Raw genomic sequence first — 20101 nt, 5'->3', positions numbered from 1 at the left:
CAGAGGATGCTAGAGCTATTGCAAAGTTACACACAGCCTACTAATCACACTTCCCCTCCCACCCCCCTACCCCCCCACCTTTTTTTTTTTTTTGAGAGCTCTCAGAGTCCTTACAATTCAGTGGTAATTAGGGTAAAAGAAAATCCTGGTCATCAAAAAAAAATACTTAGCACTTTGTGATGAAAATGGTTTAGTTCTCATGATTTCCTTAACTAGCTTTTGAAGGCTTACTCTTCAGCTGTGGGAAAGCTGACTGTAAGCAAAGTAATGCAGTACAAAGGGAAAGCTTTGTGCAGTACAGTGACTGAAGTGACCTACAGATGGATATGTGACAGCAGAGCTAGAGTAGAAATGCAAATCAAGAACATATGCAAGAACATGTCTGCACTTGGTAAAATGCACAGCTGAGAAATGAAGCAATTTTGTCTGAAGACAATTGCACTTCCAGAGCATGAAAGCAAAGAAAGGGTTCATTGTGTGGCTTTGGAAATGCAGTTGTTTCATGAAAAAAAGATGAGCTCTAATAATAGTACAAGTGGCAGAGACCCAGTCTGAAAAAACTCTCAGATCCTACTGTAAACAAGACCTTCATTTTGAATATTCAAGTAGCCTCCATTTTTAATACAACCCTGTTGCTATGGCAATTTATTTTCTGCTCCTCCATAAAACACTCCATAGTCAAGAGCCAAGAAGCCTCTCAGCTACAGCTCCATGACTGTGCTTAGCCAGGGCCTGAAATCACAGGTACTGCAACAGTGCTGAAAGTGGCCAGATGTAAAGCAAGCCATGGCTATCACTGACAGGTCACATGAATCATTTATAATGGACAACTTTTCTGGAACTAGAAACTCCTAGCATGTCCCATGTATATTTAAGAATAAAAATGATGAAATTAAAGAGCAGATCTACACAGAAAGGTTCCCAGACTCAAAGGCCATTCCCAAGCAATGTCCTCTTCACCGACTAGAACAAAGCCACAGCACTGTGCACAGTTCTACAAGGCCTGCCTTTCATGTCATCTGAAGTCCATGTCATTACTCTGTGGCTCTCACCTGGCATTCCAAAGCAGACGACAGAAGCTATTGTAAGGTTTGTGTAAGATGGGCCACAGTGCTGCTGCTGCTTCCTTCTTGAAGGGAAAGGCTTGTTGTGTCAACAAAAGGTGTAGAAGTTCATATTCATGCCCTCTCCTGTGGCTTTTACCACACACTATTAAAGCCTTAGAGGTAATTTTGCCCACCTGTTTCAGCAACAGGAGGCAGCAAGAAGAACAACTCATATGCCAAGAGGCTCTACACAGCTTCCTCCAGGTGACAAGAAAAGCTTAGCAGAACGCTGCTGAAATCTACCAAAGACATTCCAGGCAAACAATTCACACCCTTGATTTCCAACCAGCTCTACCACATGGTGCCTGATAAATGTTTTTCAGCACCTGAGTATGAATCCCTAGATATCCAGCTCCCAAGGAAGAGCTGGTATTCACTCCTGTTTCTCATATGCAGCTGTTGGATAGATTCTATACCAAGTCTTAGCAAAACTGTATTTTTTTTACTTTGAAGTGGCATGTTCAGGTTTGAGAAGTACAGAGTTTACAGAGGGGTCTCCCAAGCCAACAAGGCTTAGGATACTGAGTATCACTCCTAATTAAAAGAATACAAACAAAACAACCCAAAACACACCACCAAACCTGAAGAAACCCTCTTGGCTGTTATTCTCACTAAGAAGAAAGAGGGAATTAACAGCATCTATTTTTAGGCATCAAACCATTAGTGTCTAGAGGTGAGTGTGCTACTCATCCCCTACAGCCAGTGAGAGGGAGACAGGCTGCTGCAGAGCCTGGAGCAGCTGCTACAAATTGTCTTGGGGAGAACTTCTCTCTCTTGCTCTACACCACAGTAAGCTGGTTAGACTACCAAAGGCCCTTCAGCAAACAGGAAATCAAGGTGTCCAAAGTAAGTGAAGCAGTGGAACAAATACTTACTAGTAGAGTTATCATTGTAATCCCATGCCTCAACAAGCAACGTGTAGGATCTCTGCAAAAGAGAAATCAGAGTTATTTTCACAGCCACAAATGACTAAGAACAAAACCACCAATCAAACAACAAGCATTTTAATAGAAAAGAAAAACTATGGTCTCTGCCTTAAAATGGAATACTTGAACACATAAAGAGGTAAAAGATTATACTTGATGCAAACCATGATCTTCTTGAAACACCATAAGCTACCTTATCCAGTCTGACTTATAAGACCTTTCACCTTGGATAGCTCATCTTTGTCATCATTAATGCATCTTATGTACTTAACGAGGAAGTACAGCCTTTGAGACCGTGTTGTAGCCAAAATAAAGCATGTGTGGAAGAATTTCACATGGAAGACAGAAAACGCCAGGCTAGCAGAGCAACATAAAAAAAACCAAACAAAAAGCCAACCAAATCAACCCCCTACCCCCAAAAATGGCTTCAAAGGAATTTTAGTTACAGAAAAGAAGTCTTGCAGTCCCTTCCCCCAACCATCCTGAAAGCAAGAAGTGTTGCTAAGATTACTGTGCTTTGCCTTGACAGCACAGTCTCTAGGGACTTTGCTTTTCAGCACCCCCTTTGAAAGCTTTGTCTGCATGAGGGCCATCGCGGCTCCCACAAGTATCAGGTAACTGAGGGGAGAAGGGATGGATATGGGAAGGGAGTGGGGTGAGAGAGAAGCACTGTAAAACAAAGGCTAGGATCAGACTGTTTGGAAGAGCAGGGAAAGAGAAGCTGAACTATCCACCCTGTGTCACATTTACAGACACACTCATCTGCCAATGAGCTCGCCAGCGCTCCAGCAATAATAATCATAAGCATAAACTAACTGAAGTGACTCCGTGGGTTGGAAGGATGCCAGCTATTACATCTAAGCCACCTTTATCTTCAATCCTAACTTGAGAACAAGAGCCATTAAAACAGCTTCTCCTCCCCCAGCTCAGCTCTGAGATATTATTATCCAGGCTGTATCTTTCAAAGTTGCCATTTAGCTAGCCTTATCCAAACTTCATGATTCAAAACCAAAACAGGACACCACTCTCCTCCAAAAAATGGATGAGGAAAATAAGACAAAACATGACTTGAAAAGTAAAAATATAATTATAAATACTTTTATTAGTCTATATTACTTCTGAAAGTACTCAAGTGTAATATCTTTCTGGTGAGCAGACCAATAATAGAATAAAACCTTTCCACAAAGCATTTTGATGCTTTGCCGTAGCAGCTGTGCCTTGTAAGGTTTATTTCTTCGTGAACTGTATCTACGCTCAGGTTGCAGCCTGCTCATTTGTGGTCTCCAGCACTTAACACCTCTTTTCTGTCGCAGAAACCAAAACAGGGTTCTGAGAATAAACAGCTACAAGGTGCAAGTGACCTCAAATTCCTTAAGAAGAGAGGAAGGAAAGCAGGAGGCGGGGGGGGGGAAGAAAGAGTTGAAGCAGCCTGCTTTCTCACGACTGGACACAGCATGCAGCCTCTGAATGAAAAACTAGGTTGTGACGGACACCGGCTTGCAATATAGCCTAAATATGTTCCATATTCAAAGCAGACCAGAATTCCATTTTGTTCACTGATAACTGTGGGAAAATGGTTCCAAAAGTAAGCACAAGCTGGGCAAGCCAGAACATGCACCCAAACTTCTATACAGAGGCTCCACCGGCCCAAACTATTTTTGGTTACTGTTTTGTCAATGTTGCATTTTATTTGTGACTATTCTGGAGCAAGCCTGTCAGCTTGAAGAAAACTCTGAAAATAAAACACAGCATGACCACTTAACATTGTCTAAAGCAGATTTAAGAAGTCCTTATGCAAATCAGAGGTGAGGCAAAATAAAAGGAAACAAAAATCAGACAACAAACCAAAACCAGAATTGAAGTCTGGAGCCATATTAGAGATATCGATTGCGCTATCTTGGGTGCTTCCTCGCTGGTTTAATTACCAACACTGAGAGGCACAACATGTTACTGCAAGCTTGAAAAAGTCTTATGATATAGAGATTGAATTATGGCAATTACCACTACTTCCAATAAAGCTGAGGATGTTTTCCTTTTGGCCTTACATAATTGTTTTGGAAGATATTTTGTCTAAACTCATAGCAACAGTTTCCAGTTGGTTCTCAGGACTGTTTACCAACACACCTAGCCCTTAAGGAAAGGAAAGGCTGAATCCTAGCTTTAAGTGCTACTGTTGCCAATACTTGTGTGACCACTTTCCAACACCACACAGGAGTTTGTTTAAAGAGAGGAGATGCTTCTGCTTAACTGGATGGGAACAAAATGCAGGGGGAACAGACCTACCCTAGCAACCCTTGTTTCCACGTGCCCCCTCTCACCTCATCTGAATATTTTAAATGAAGAATCCCTGTCCTGAAAAGGGATGATACAAAGAATGAGAGTTTAATCTCCTGGCTCTGTCCTTCTCAGCATGAGGCAAAGAAAGAGCAAGACTTTGTGTTCAAGATGGGACACTTCCAAACAAAAGGCACAGACACCCACAGCAGTAGCAAATTTCCCTTCAACAATCCAACTGTTTCATACCTCCAGCCAACACCCCCCACCCCCCCCCAAGCCAGTTCTGTGCAAAGACTGCACTGTTGAGTTTTTAGAAGCACATATCATCCCCACTCTATAGATCAACGATTCAGATAGCTCAGGAATGACTACTTACAGCGTGGAGGTTTAAGTTTTCCCATGCCCATAGATGACCTCTGCCCATCTTTGCATAAATATATATCCAGACAAGAGAATTCCACATCATGCACCTTATTCCATCAAAGCAACGTCCTAGGCAACAAGGCAGCAGTGACCTTTCCAGAGTCACACCCAATTAGCCACTGTAAACCTGAGCTTGACCACAAGGCAGGGATTCCAGCTCAAGAAAAAAGGCAGCTTGCAACGGACAGCAAGCTGGTACAGAACATCCACAGTCTGATCAGCTCGTAAGACTGAAAGGCAGCATGTCACATTAAAGCAAAACCACTCCAAGCTAAGCTCCCTCTGGAAAATGCCAAAGAAAGCACCAATGTGCAAGGGCTATTTTGCTCAATGAAGAGACACCACAATTTAGCCTTGATTATCCATTAATACTTCAACTCAGAGTGGAGAGCCTGAAATTCATCAGAGACTGAAAAGGGGCTGAAAAGGCAATGCAACCTCTTTTCTGATTATTTAACTGAAATACGACTAGCTCCAGGTAAAGAGAAGGTGTTTAAAGCTCTCTGGGATTATCTTCTTCCCTCCCTTCATCCATCTACCTAAAAAGGTGGTTTTGTACTTTGGCTTTTACAAGTATTCTGCAAGTGAGTGGAGCACAGGAAGATTAAAACATCAGGCTCATTAGTGAAAGGACTGCCTCCTTTTTAAAGAGGTTGCAACTAGTCCAACCTCTTTCCCTCCTTATCCTTGTGGTTAAACCATGCAAGAGCTTTGCTGAGCATGTGAAACCATGACTAGACAAATGCAGTGGGAAGTTTGCATTCCAAATGCTGCGCCTGCTCCTCTGCCAAACGAGGAGAGCAGGTTAAGCCCAGCAGTGTTCTCATGCTCTGCCAGCCATGCACAGCTGTGAAGACCAGTTTGAGAATGGTCCTTGCACCCTGCTTGCGTCCTAGGGAAGAAGGCTAGCAGATGGGCATGCTCCCTCAGTGGGCCATGGCAAACTGCCAAGAGTTCTGGCAATCCTTCCTCTCTTCAGCTGGAAGGTGGTGAGATAAGAAGGAAGCTGAGGCATACTTTAAGTGCCCAAGGGCCAGGGAAGAGGAGGGAATCTCTGAGCAGAGCTAGGACTATTCACAAAACCACTTCCTCTAACTGCCAGCAGGACTCTAACTTGGGTACCCTCTGTGGCCACATGACAAGCTTCAGTGATACTGATGACAATAATGCATGACAACATCATGTCATGGTCAGTCTGTCAATTCTGACAACAGAATATTGCTTCAAAGGCAATGGAGACAACTAGTTTCTCCTGAGTTAATAGGGATGTATTTCAGAAAAGGAGAACTTAACCTTCAACCCATTTGTCAAATGTAACATTGTTAGGAAGCTCTTCTGCGGACCAGCCTACATGAGGATAAGGCAATACCCTATAAAACTATTACTCTCTCTCAAAGCTGTGTAATAAAACAAAGCCTAAGCTGTAACCATCTCAGACCTTAGAGCCCACGGCCAGAAGCTAGGCTGAACTTCAAGCAGGTGGCCCCACCAAGAGCCTTATCAGAATATGTCCACCTGAAAACAGAGCACATTGTTCTTTAATAATCTTTTGAGTAGTTCCTTCATTGCTGCTAGTGCCAGTAAGCACTTCATTGCCACAGAAAGGTGAAAACATGAAAACAAATTTAACTATTACAGCTTCCAGGAGAGTTTCCCCCGCCCCCGTTCTGCCTTGGCACAAGCCAGCCCCATAACTGAAGTCAAGACCTTCTCAGTGAGACAGCTGCCACCCTCCTGCCAAAAGACGAAGGACACAAAAGTACCGCTATCCAAACTATGCATACGCTTAAGCATCCAGTAAACCAGGCTGATCTCTGATCTGGCAAGCCTGCTGGAATAATGAGTATCCTGTGAATACATAATGTGCTGAAGTTGCCATTGTGTGAAGTAAGTCCATGGTTTGTCTGGGAGCCGAGCAATGCTGAGTCTACTGCTGCTTCCTGTTGCTTGTCCTGTATTAGCATTATTTTTGGAGAGGCCCCATTATGTTCTGTAATCCTCACTGCAGTCAGTATGGCCACGCTATTGTGCTTGGTTAATATTAGCAGTCAATGCCTCTGTCTGGGTGGCCGGGCTACAATGTATTCCAATCATAAAACTAGCATGCATGAACCCAACAATGTACTGGGACAGAGAGGGGAAGACTTGGGGGTCCTCCCCTCCTTAAAAACAAAATAAAAAATAATAGCATCTCCCTCCTCTTTTTTCTTTCTTTTTAAGCTGATGATTTTAAGTGACCTCAGCTATGACTGTGCTTCATACAACAATAGTATTTTATTCAGCACCTTATCTCCTTGGAGTAATTTTCTCACAGAGCCCCACTTGTCAAATTCCAGCAGATAGGCCAAAATGTCAAGGGTTGCTTTCAATCTTCCTCAACAAGCAGATTACCTGCTCTTATCAGTCCCCCTACCGGTATAAAGCATCCTACTGATAATTAAATGCACCAGTTACAAAAAGGTGGCAAGGTTAATAGAGAGAATACCTAGTAGCCAGCCAAGCAAAACAGTCAGGTTCACATAGAACAAGCCTGAACAAGAAGCCTTTCTACTTATTTACCTAAGTGCATAAGAACTGGGTTGAGCTGGTAAAGGGACTATGGATGTCTGACTATTTACAAACCACCTTAACCACTTCTATCCACATTTTACAGTTTCTTCTGAATATTACAAGAATAACAAGTATAATTTATACTGCTTGGCAGTGACCACAGCCATGAGCCCCATAGATGAAGAAATGAATGCAACACTTTCTAGTTTTGAAATCTTTCCCCATGGTAAGGCATATAGGTTACCAGCTGAAATTATTAGAACTGTGTCACAGAATGGCTTAGGTTGGAAAAGACCTTGGAGATCATCTATTCCAACCTCCCTGCTATGGGCAGGGCTGCCTCTCAACCAGACTCAGTTGCTCAAGGCTTCATCCAACATGGCTTTGAACACCTCCAGGGAGGAGGCATCCACAGCCTCTCTGGGCAGCCTATTCCAGAGGCTCACCACACATACTGAAGTGCTTCCTCCTAAGATCCAGTCTAAACCTGCTCTCTCTCAGCTTGTATCATTCCCCTTTGTTCTATTGCTAGACACCCTTATGAAAAGTCCCTATCCATCAGCAGAAATGCAAAGTCATGTTTAGTTTCAATTTTCAAACCCAATCCTATCATTAGTATTAGCTACACAGAAATACTTTTAAGAACTATAGCTTAAGGTTTTTGCAGAGCATCAGACTTAAGAGCTGATGTTAGGATAAGTGCAGTCTATGAGAGCACAAGCCTCTTGTATGCACATCATCCCACTTAACTAGCTAGGAGCCAACTTCACTACCTTCAGAACCAGCTTACTTCTATTCCAGCCTTGAGTCTTCCATAGAGCTGAGTTAACTAGAATTTTAAGCATAAAGCATCAATTTTGTGCAATTCATTTTCAGACAAGCAGACCTCCAGCTGCATAAGCAAGCTGTTTGTGCTGGATGTATGCTGAGAAAGTTTAAGAATTAGCTTCAACTGAAATTAAACTGGAGCAGGCCTTTTCTTTTTAATTACAAGAACAAAAATTCTGGGAGCAGGCAGGATGAGGATTTATTTTCAGGCATATTATGGTAATAGTGTCAAATGGATTTACCAGGAGGATGAAGTTCTCAACTGACACATAAATAACTGTTAAGAACATGTAGGAAGTCCAAAAACTCTGAATGGATCCATTGCTTCTCTGAAGTCCTGGGAAAAAAACAGCCTTGTGCATGATAATTATGCTTCAGATGTCACTTTATATTCTCAGCTCTGTTTTGGATAGTAATCCTAGGCAAAACATTGCTGTTTTGAGTGCTGAAGATTTAGTCTTAAATTATAAGTCAACAATAAACGTCACAGTGTGGACTTGATTAAGATGCATTTTGTTAATATAAAGGTTTCTTCTGATTTGCCCATGCTCCAAGTGACTTAGCAGGTACTCTTTAAGAAAAGTTTGAACAAGGTCTAGCATTTTCTTCTACAAAGTTTTAAGAAGTTAACAGGAGGGAGGAGGGGGAAAAAGAAATCAAAATTCCAGCTGTAGTATTCTGACTGTGGCCTACTAGCTTGTTGGGGTTCTGTGTGGTGGTGTTATTTTGTTTGTTTGTTTTTCTAAGAAGCAGTTGAATGAAGTGCTATTTTTCTCTCTGATCCAAAAGGCTGTTACTTTACTATCAGCTGCAGATTAGTATTTTGGAAGCCTCTGGTGTCAAGGCAGGGGGGAAAAGGTCATAAAGCTTAAAAAACACTAAAGGCTCTTTCATTATCTCTTTCTAGCCAGAAAAAACAAGGCCTTCTCAGAAAACGTTGTAAGTCTTTGGGAACCAGTAGCAGTGAGATTTGTTATTAAAAAGGGGAAGCATTAACTATTTTAGAATAAGGTCAAAATAAGATATTTAAAACACCTTTTAATTGTATTAAGTGCCAAAGTCATTTAGATGCTGAAGAGATTTTTTTTTTCCACCTCAGTAGTTTCCTGCTGCGTTGGTGCAATTTGCCCCAATATTAAATAATTACAAGGATCATCATTTCAGAGCAAACAAGACATTTGAAACTGGAACTATGCATACCAAAAGGAATTGCCAAGTTTGACCACCTCCTTATTCAGCCTTGACAACCCCCTAAAAGATTTTTTCTCTACATAAAAGCAAAGCTTAGCATTAAGCCTTGCTTAGTTAATTTCTGCACAGCTCCCCTAAGGTATAGCACACATCACACTTGAGATTCTTTGAGAAAGGCAAGTGATTTATGTTAGAGAAGAGCATGTGTCCACTTTGACAAGTGGAACATGGAAATTCTTTAGTTCTTTCTTTGTTTTTCTATATGCTTTCATAAGCCAGGCTTGTCAAGAGTCACTGAAGTCTCTAAATGAATGCAAGAAGCAAGGCTGTGTGGGTTTTAAGTCATCATCACTATTGTTTCAGTCTACTGAAGATTGAAGTACTAGCTACTGCAGGGGCAGCTTTCTGATGCACTGGAGCTGCTTTATGCTGGTCTGCTGCCCTGTTTCCTAGCAACTCACTCAAACCTCCCATCTCTCTAATTTATGGTCTACCATCTCCACACCCATTACTCACAGGGGTACGTATCAAAACTGACAAGAGTAAATTGCATAAGTTATTTGTAAGACTTGGACACTTAAATCCACATTACAATTACAAGCCAAATTTAACAATACTTTTAAAGCACAAGATTTCTCTCTTCCTCTCCTACATGAGGAATAAAGGCCTCTAATGCAATTTAACTATTTTTCACAAATGGCCAAAGGGGGCAGCTTGACACGGGAAGGGATTTTGTTTTAATTATTTTACTTTAAGTATTCAAGGCAACAAGATTTCTGACTCAGGCTGGAGCATCCAAAAAAGCCTCCCTTAGAGAGTAGAACACAACAAACCACCCATATTCAGAGAGAGGCATGAATTTTCAGGATTCACATTTCAGTTTTGCTCCTGTTACCTTTACTGTGCTTTTCAGTTGGATATATTCAGAGACAATCCTCATAACAAGCCACCCTGGTAAATGCAGTGCTAGTCTCAAGCTTTTACTCATGTCAGCAACATTCACCCATCTAAAGAAACCTTAGTGAGTTCTAAAATCTCAGCATCAGAGTTGAGCTGAGTAATTAAGCTTACTACTTTATCTGTAGAGCTTCCAAGCCCCCTAAATTCGTGTACACCATTTTAGTACAGATAAGAGCTTTGCCACATTAGATATTCTTTTGTTCAAATGCCATTGGAAAGTTATAATGGCCAGCATAAAACATGTGTCCTGTGGAAGTTAAAGCTGGGAGGCAGGCTGGGTAATTGCAAACAGACTATCATCATGAGCTCAAAAAAAGTGTATTTCTTTATGGGAATATGCAAGAATTTATTGCAAAAGCTCAGGTCTTAGGAACCACAGTGTCTGAAGCTGTCAAGTTTTGCACACTTCAAAGGCTGCACTAGTTTTGCTGCTGCTGCTCGAGGATTCCAGCGCTCAATTAGATTCAATAGGACAATAGAAGCATTTCTTTTAGTAAGATGCAGACAAGCTTAAGAAACTTCTCCAGGGTCCCCACCCCCCAAATCCAGCCTCTATCCACAGATTTTACTTTCCAACCCTATGAAAACAAGGAGTTGTTAGAAGGACCATGATCAGTTTTGCCATCACTTTTATATACATGTCTTCAGCTTCAAGGCACTCAGATGACTGGAAGCAGGGTAGGGGGCCAGTTTGGGGGAAAAAAAAACAACTATCCTTGATGAAGCTGACTTTTTTGCAAAAATCTGTAAAACAAGCACTGCAGCCATTGGCAGAGTTACAAATACCTCAGATTTTTACAAAGCCTTTGTCCCTTTGATGGCATATTTGATAACAGTTTTATCTCATTTCACATTAGGGGAAAAAAAAAGAGAAAGAAATGAGAAAGGAAGAAAGGAAAGACTTGTACTTCCAACAGAGAAAACTTTTGTTAACTCTGCATTGTACTTTGTAATACTATCTCCTTAAAAACGCAGATTTGGTTTCACCCTTATGCCTCTCCAGCCCTCAGTACTCCAGAAATCACAACTGACAGAGGAAGCAGGTAGGAGGCAGCACAGGACGTTTCAAGAACACATGGCTGCCTGCAGCACTTGGCTGTAGCACTACAAAGTGAATATCTACATTACAACTACAACAGGACAAGGAATGCTTTTGGGGTGGGCTTTCTCCCCCTTAAAAGTCCAGGCCCTGCCAACAACCCATCCTTATCTACTAGGAAGGACCAAGCTTTGGAGAGAGTGGAAAGTGCATGCTTCTACCATTTCCACCTCGCCAGCAGTGGTAGCAACAGAGGATAGGAGACAAGCTTCACCCCTCCCCTGTGCATGCATAAGAGCCTTCCTCCCCTCACAAAAATGACCTTAGGCATCTAGGTTAGGATGACTGGATTTTCAAAACTGCTGAGCATCAACATGTCCCAAGGCAGTCAGTGGGAAACTGTCTGCTCAGCACCTCTGGAGAAGGCGGGGGGAATAGTTTTGTTTCCTAGGTGATCTCTAAATTTAAGTTTTAGGAGTTCTCATCTTTTATACCATAGCATCCCACAGAGCCACCTCGAGGATACAGACTGTTGTGCATGCATAAAGCCCCCTCCCCAGATCAAACACCCACAGTGTTCTGCTTGTCTGCACATGACACTGCTGGGCACAAACCAATGCACTTCTGCCACCCCAGGCCATGGGAAGTCTTGTATGTCCAGAAACCCTATGGCCCTTGAGCCTGCAACTACACCTGTCCTGGGTGACAGCCGTGGTGGACAGGCAGTCCTCAATCTCTGTGTAGTGAGCAGAGAATTCCTCTGCAGAGCTGCATATACCAAAACCTCTTGAGCACCCCTGAAGAAACAAGTAGCACTAAGATCTAAGCAAGTGTTCTTTACGGGAACAATAACAAAGCAGGTTTCAGCTAATGAAGGAGTCTCCTGTCCTCTATTTCACCACTCTACAAAGCCAAACAGTATTTACTAAAGTGGACAATGTTGGGAAAGCGCCTGGCAAAGAGCCTCACCTCCTCCAGCCATTGACTTTTGCACGCAACTAGAAGTCTATGGACCACAGAGGCAAGAAGCCAGGAAAAGGTGTGCTATGGGGAGAAGTAGGTAAGTAGGTGAAACAGACCAAAAGCTAAGACCAGGCATTTCTCAGTCTTGAGCTTCTGGAGTTCACGAGTACCTGAAAACACAGCAAGCTTCCTAGGGAAGTTGGCAACTAGTTCACCAAGGGCAGCTTCCACACCAACACCAAGCAGCGTAGCAAGATTTTCCCTTGGGAGAAGCAGGAGGACTTCCCAAACATGCTTCAGGGAAGAAGGCCAGCTATGACACAGACTTTTCACATGGGATCCCTCTGCAGCCCCTAACTCACTGCTCTTTTGGCTTAAGCCCAAGACTTCACTAGCTGGGGGCAGGAGGAGGGGGTGAAGGGAAAAAAAAAAAAAAAAGAGAAAAATATCAAAAACACACCACAAACTTCTGACCTTTTAAATCTCAAGAGACTTATTCACACTGTAAAGTGCAGAGATACTGGGTTTGCTTCCCTGACCCATTTAGATCCCCGTCACTACACATCTGACTTTCAAATTTAACAGGCTGTGCATTGTGAGCCCCAGGGAACAAAAACACAAATATGACCACATTTTACTCTTTTCTGTGCTGTGGATTCCTGATGCTCTTGCCAAGATGCCTGTACCCTCCCCAGCTCTGGTCCCTTTTCCCCCTGCACGAGAAGCTGGAGCTTGGCTTACTATGGCCATTTCAAATAGGACTTTCCAGCAGAAGCAGAGCCAGAGCAGGCCATGCAACTCACCGGCCAGGCAAAGCTGAAAGGAATAACAATCCGGTTCTTTTCATTATTCCGGTTGTACTTTAAATTGAAGGTATTTCCTCCGATGACAGGAGTGGATTTGGATCCAAAGCTGCAAGGACCACCAGCAGTGACCCGCGACTGATACTCCTTCAGGCAAACTTTAAAATAGGTATCACACTCGTCTCTGGTGCATTTTTTATCTCCTGGGTTTCGGGTGCCATCACAACAATTTCCATTTTGCAGTTCACCATTCACATTTTGCATGGATAAGATCTCCAACTCGAACTGTCCCGATGCTAGAGTCACCTGTTAATCCCAAAAGAGAACCGCAGGAGGGGAAAAAAAAAAATAAATACAAGAAAGACAGTTACCTCACTCTTTTTCCTCAGACACAACCTGTAACAACTCTGCAAACTGGAGAAAATCATTTAAGAGTGCTTAAAGAAACAGCACACCCATATGATTAAAAACAACCACTCCAAACTTTTCCCTATCAGGCATCCATAAGACTCTGTAAATCATCCCAACCAAATAATGTCATTAATACTAAAAAGCAACTTTAAGTGACAATTCCAAAAAAAACACTGCATGTGTGAGGAAGGCTTCTAACACAGCCAGATACAAAACTAAACCAAGCCGAGAGACATATGCAAGGGCAAACCTAACCGAACGATGCAGCTAAAGCACCCGAGAAACACAACCCCTCAGCCTTTTCCGAGATACAGCTGAGATGGGGAAAACAGCCTCCCGCTCAAGGCTGCCCAGCTGAGATTCAGACCTCGCTCATTAGTCACCCCAAGGGGACTGCAATTAACGCTGGTTTTTAAAAATAAAAGGAAAATGAAAAAAAAAAAGGGGGGGGGCAGAGAGAAATAAAAAAGTGATTTCGAAAAGCAGCAACTTGCAGTAAGTGCACTTTTTATTTTTAGGGAATTAAGCCTTGCTGTATGAACTGTCTCTGCCACCTCCGCAGGAAAGTTAAGCAGCCGTAACTTGTCCGTCGATGGAGGAGCTTTGCACAAGCGCCTTGTGCAGCGCTGCAGGTTTGGGTTTTTTTAAAAGCCACCTCCCGCAACCAGTGCGGGAGCAGCGTTTCGCAGAAAAGCGGCAAAATTCCTACCACCCGCTCAGCTCGGTGCGCCCTAGAACCCGGTTCAGGCTGGCTGAAGTTTCGCCTTCCCTCCCGCTCCCGAAGGGCTGCGTCTCGGGAGGACGCGCAGCGCCCAGGTTACGTACCTTTGCCCGCAGCCCCAGCAGAGCCAAGAGGACGAGGGTGCACGCCGCCGCGGCTGCCCGCCGGGGCGCACGCATGCCGCCGCCGCGCTGCCCGCCCGCCCGCCTGCAGGCCGCCGCCGCCGCTGCTTGCTCCGGGATGGGACGGGGAGGGCCAGGAGAGAAGGAAAAGGAGGAGGAGGAGGCGCCGCCGCCGCTGCTGGCAGCCGCCACCCCACTCTAATATACCGCGCCGGCCGCGGCGCGCACCCGCGCCGAACAACGCCGCTTTTCAAGCGCTTTCAATAGCGCCCCGGTCTTCAATGCAAAGCAGCCCAGCCTCCTTTTATTCTCCTTATTCTCTCGCCTCCCTCTTTTCTTTCCCTTTTCTTTTCGCTCGCTCGCTCTCTCTTTTTTTTTTTTTCTTTTCCTTTAATTATTGCGGTTATTATCCCAATCCTTTTATTTCTTTCAGGCCGCCGGCCACCGCTCAGCGGAGGCGCGGCGAGCCCCGAGCCCCCCGCCCCCCCGAGACACACACGCACGCACACACGCACATGCAGCGCACACACACCGCCCGGGAACCGGCCACCCGTCTGGGAGCCCCGCCGCCGCTCGGCTTCATCTAGCCCACGGCGGCAGGCGGGGAGGCCGCCCGCCCGCGCATGCGTCCATCCATATGCATGAGGGGGGAAAGGAGGCGGGAATGAGGAAGGGGAACGGCAACGGCAGGAGTAGGGGAAGGCAGGTACCGGCAGGAGAGAAGGAGGAGGTGGCGGCGGAGAGGAGGGCAAGCCGGCCGAGGGCGGTGGCTTTTCCTTTTGAGGGAGGTGGCAAGCCCTGGTGCCAGGCCACCCCGAGGGTCGCAGCCTGCTGCACTGCTCTGCCTCTCTCGGGTAAACTTCGCTCCGCAGGTGTCTCCCGACCTACTGGAGCAGCACAGCCTGATGCAGCCACAGTGATGCGGCCCAGGAAGGGTGGACGCTCCAGCAGGCGCGTCCCCTCGGCGGCGCCCGTGGCTGAGGCAGCGCCGTGCGGAGGAGTGGGCTTCTCCCGTCTGCAGTTTACTGATGGGACCTGCGGGTCCTCCCTGCCCGGAAACCGTAGCTTTTGCCTCTGCAGGGCTGGTTGAAGGGTAAAATGAAGCCTTCGAGTTCGTTTTGTTAATGAAAGCTTTCTCCGCCCTCGGCTGGCGGCAGCTGCCCACCTTCCCGCCCCGCGTTACCTGAGGCAGTGCAGCCCGTACCGGGGGGGTGGGGGTATTGAGGTGACGGCACTGCCCAGCGGCGGGTTTTTGCTTCCTGAGGGGAAAGGAGGAACGGATAGCCCAGGTTCTGGTAGTGGCTGCTACCCTGGCTAGCGACTCTCCTGAGGGAAGCAGAGGTGGAAGTCGGCCCTGTGGAATTCGTGCCTCCCCTTAACAAGAAGGCGCACCACCGTGAATCTCCTGTGGTTCGGGTGGGAAAGAAATGGAAGCAAGGTGCATCCCCCGGCCAAAGGCTGACTGCTCCGAGGCAGATGGCGCCGGCTGAGTGCAGATGTTCTCTCAGGCTCGCCTGCTCCCGGCGCTGGAGACTGTCGTTCCGGCTGCCCAGCTTCCAAGCGAGTGGCTGGGGTTTGTCAGCCGCATCCTTTCTGGAGCATGGTCTGGAGGCACAGAGCCAGGTGCATACCTGTGAAGCCCAGCAGTTTACACAGCAGCAAAAAGTGCAGACTACCTCCCAGAGTAAGAGCCACACGTTAAAGGACACTGAACAATAAAACCAAAGAAAACAATAAATTAAAATATCCTGTCCCTAGTTTGGGAAGTCCCAGAGCTGGGGATTTAGGAGTTGGGTGAGCATGCTGGGATTTGTCACTGCATCACTGTTCTTTTCTTCCTGAGGTGCTGGAGGCAGGAACCTGCCTTACATGACATTGTCTGACTCAGAACAGCTATTATTATGTCCCTATCTCAAATTCCACCCTGATATAACACAGTAAATGTGTGAATGTCTACTTTATACACCAGAATCAATGGTATAGAGGAAAACAAGATTTCTGACCTAATTTTATATCCTTTGTTTCAATTTCCTATGGCAAAAGCAAAGTGCATGCTTATTCTTGGATCTGGTTGAGGGCTATCTTGTTATGGAGTGCCTAAGGCTGTGAAACTGGCAGTAGTTGTACCCCTAACCCTGAAACCATACTCATATTTTCATCAGACTCCTGCAGATCACCTCCCATTTGTGAGTTCAAAACTTAGATTACACACCAGCAGTCTTGGCAAGCCTGTGAGGTGCACAGTTGCTGAGAACCCCTTCCAGCCCAGAAGTTCTAACAGTATCAGTTCCTTTCTTGGAGTCATTAACTTCAGCTGGTAAGCCTGCATTGTGTTTTACCCACAAAGTGGCAGCAGTTTGGTGATACAAGAACCAGTACCTCTATTTATTATGTTTTTTCAGTGGGTGATGGTTAGCTTCCACAGCTGGTTTAAATGTCATTCATTCACAAGTGCCACACATCTGCTCCTCTGGGCCTTTAAATAGCCTGCTGCTTGCTGGTATGCTCCCTACCTTTAGGGCAGGTCTGGATTTGGCCTTTCTGTGAAAGGTTACTCCACCTGTTTGACTCCAGTGCTTAGGAAATCCAGTGTTCTGGTTCCCACAGTGCTTGTGACTCAGCAGTGTAGCTGCCCTTAAACAGAATTACTTGTCCAACAACTTAAAATGCTTTGCAAGCACTAATGAATTAAGCCTTCCAATGTCTTGAGAGGTAAAGTATTACTGGTAGGTAAACCAAGTCATGTGCAGAAGCGCCTTGCAAACCCACTCCCTTGCAGCCCTGAAAGTAATTTTGACCTCATTGAAGTCAAGGGTAAAATCCCCTTAACTTGTTAAAGCCAGAATTTCACCCTTGAAGTCCTATCTCCTGCTTTTTTTTCACTGAGCTCTCAGGGCTACTGCACAGCAGCACTGAAAACCAATTGAGCATGGTGCATTACCCAGCCCGAGGATCATTTTAAGATGCCTGTTTGGCTAGATCTACAGTGATGTACATATTGCTGCATGTGCACATGGGGGCTGAATTGCAGCTGTTTCTCCTAGACTGGTGCATGTAATATTACTGCTGCAATGCTCTGCTTGCATATATATTCATGTCTCATGAGGTGTGGAGTCAAAGTGTCTTCCTTTGAGGCTGATGAAGAACTTTTTGATGTCTGGCACTCAGCTTTTTATATTGCGTAAAGTTATTTCCTGCTAATCTTCCTATTCTGACATAATTAGATTACAGACACATTAGAAGCCATTACACACATCTAGTGTGCCAAGGTCCAGTGTTACAGGCAGGGCTTCGTTTTGAGCCTGAGTCAGTTCCCTAATACAGAGTTAGATCCTGTTTCATTGAAGACACTGGGAGAATGCCCAGGTCTTTGGTGGGATGAGGATCGCAGCCTTTAGAGGGAGTGCCTGTCTTATGAGGGTCAGGTGTTGTGAAGTCAATTCTTTGTGGTAGGAAAGTTGTAATTTCCTTTTAAAACTCAGTGACTCATTGAATCATGGCTGTGAACAATCCCACAGGATTTCCTTAGATTTGTGATACCTGAAGGTAAACTTGGAATGGTGCCCCTGGAAAAATTCTTCGTTCAGGGACCGGCTCCATCTCATTTTCAAGTCGGTGACTAAACTTTTGTTTACTACAGTAATGCAGATCAGGGCAGTTGCATAATTGTGTGGGCATGATCCTGCATCGGGCCTCAATAAAGGAGTGGAAAGGGGTACCAGAGAAGTATCTGCTGAAATGTGGAATCTGCAGTCATAAAAAATCTGTAAAGCTTGACAACCTCATTTCACAGCAAACGAAGAGGTGCTCTTTGTGTCCCTAGCTTTTTATAAAAGCAGTTTTGCTGCTCAAAATTAGCCACCCTCTAAAATTCATTTGCTGGAGTTTTAGTTCTAATTCTGGACAAACTACAGGGAAGAGTGAAAATGTCCTCCACTTGGAGAATCCTTTATCTAGGAGCTAAGCTTCCCTCTTGCAAGGAGAAGAACATATCGCTACAGTCAATCACGGAGGAGTGAGCTTTTAGATAAGGCCTTTCCTGTAATACACCCATAACACTTGATTTTCCTCTCACTGTACTGGAACTGACCTCTGCACTTGGGCAAGTGTCGTGGAGGCAGAGATAGGGACCGTGCCGTGCTGCTTGGCTGACACACATTTCAGAGCAACACATTCCAGCAGATGAACCCATTTGCACAGCTGAGTGATCTAAACTTAGAAAGCTAATTTCTCTAATTACAAAGTGAGACTGAACTCCTGTAAAGCTTTTCATCACCTGAGTGAAATGGGAACTGCACTTCCATAATAATTTGATGTTTAGAAACTAATTAAGAAAGCATTTTGTGGGGAGGCCACACCCCATGTTAGAGTATTTCACAAATGGATCAGGAGAGAAGACTAGCTCTGATGAGAAAGTTGAGCAAGTGGCAGAGGTTAGGAGGAGTACACTTTTCCAAATGCTGAGCATTGCCTGCTCACTCGCATCAGAGCTTTAGTTCTTCAGAGCCAGGTACTGAATCCATAATATTGCTTTCTGTCACAGCTTACAATGGAGGCTGTACTCCATTCCACAGAGTAGTACTTTTTCTCCTTCCCTTTCCTTCATTTCTGTGCACATAAAACTTGTCTTCTGGTTCTTTCTCTGTTAACCCTTCAAGGACCAGATGCCTCCATGCTGACTTGTGTACCCAATTGCTTTGGCCTTCAGTTATCCTCTGCAGTAGTGGGATTCTTGTGCACCAATGATTTGATCTCTGTGCTTCCTATAAATCTGTGCTTTCTATAAATGAGGGAGAACTGAAACTACGGTTTCAGGTCTGAGTAGGGATACAGCTTATCAAACTAGACTATCTTCCAGTAGGTGCAAAGACTGTGACACTGAGCAGTGCTGGCACATCTGTCACAGACAAGATGACACTTTCATTTGATAAGCAGTAACCTCAGCTATTCTTGTCAGTTGTAGAAAAGGCTTCACTGAAACCTAGGCTGAGCCCTGTCTCCAATAAACTAGAGATGCCTTTAAGAGAGCTCCAAGTTTCTGGCAGGGTTTCCTCACAGCCATCTTAAAGTTTAGGGATGTGCTTAAGTAGCTTGCCGGAAGTAGCCTTTGAGTTAAGCCTCAGAGTTTGGTATATGAGAGTGACCCTGCGGATCTACAGAAAAATGCTTCTCCAGGGAGTTAGGGGTATACACAGTGTTTCTCTAGTCTGTTAGCTCTGTCTGCTCCCTGGCAGAAGGAACCTTTTTGTATCACCTAAATATTTTTAGATAAAGCACAGGCCCCAGAGGGTAGCTAGCATCCTTGGAGGTACAGATAAAAACAAGGTCATAGGAAAAGGGGCTGAAGATGGCTTAATCTGTGTCCATCTTTTATACAGGAATTAAAATAAACCCACCTTGACCATTCCACATTACACCAGTGCCACTGGCGTGCATGTTACCTCTGTGCACACTGAGGGCTTTTCTGTCACAGCAAGGGATGCCACAGAACTGTATGTTAGAGCCAGCAGCATTTGGAAGAGTTTAAGTCTGCTCTGATTTGTGAGTGTTGGGGCTGAAATAGTGGATTTTGAGCAAGGTATGTGTCAGCTTCAGCAGTTAATCACTTGAGCCTCTCCTAGCCCTGCTCTGGAGGTAGCTGTGATCAAAGTGCCTGTAACTACTAACAGGATAGTGGAAACAAGGGTGAATGAGAAGGAATGGAGTAAGAATAGGTAGGGAACATGAGGGAGAGATGGCAAATAAAAGGCCTTATTTTTGGGAGTATGAGCAAGATACAGT

General features: G+C 44.8%; 1 protein-coding gene across 1 annotated transcript in view; it reads right to left on the bottom strand.

Annotated features, from left to right (window-relative positions):
• Positions 1-15148, bottom strand: part of JAG1 (jagged canonical Notch ligand 1) — a 37521-nt gene extending 22373 nt beyond the window's left edge. The window contains exons 1-3 of the mRNA XM_068153165.1: positions 14303-15148; positions 13067-13372; positions 1982-2033 (exon numbers count right to left, since the gene is read on the bottom strand). Coding sequence (XP_068009266.1) covers positions 1982-2033; positions 13067-13372; positions 14303-14377 — 433 coding nt within the window. The 5' untranslated portion in view covers positions 14378-15148. The remainder of the gene's footprint in view (positions 1-1981; positions 2034-13066; positions 13373-14302) is intronic.
• Between the last annotated feature and the right edge of the window lie 4953 nt (positions 15149-20101).

This window comes from Melanerpes formicivorus, unplaced genomic scaffold, assembly GCF_026170545.1.
Source record: "Melanerpes formicivorus ecotype bairdi unplaced genomic scaffold, bMelFor1.0.p_v2 SCAF_25, whole genome shotgun sequence".
Lineage (NCBI taxonomy): Eukaryota > Metazoa > Chordata > Aves > Piciformes > Picidae > Melanerpes > Melanerpes formicivorus.
Note: the sequence above shows the minus strand (reverse complement) of the source record. Positions and strands in the feature narration are given on the sequence as shown.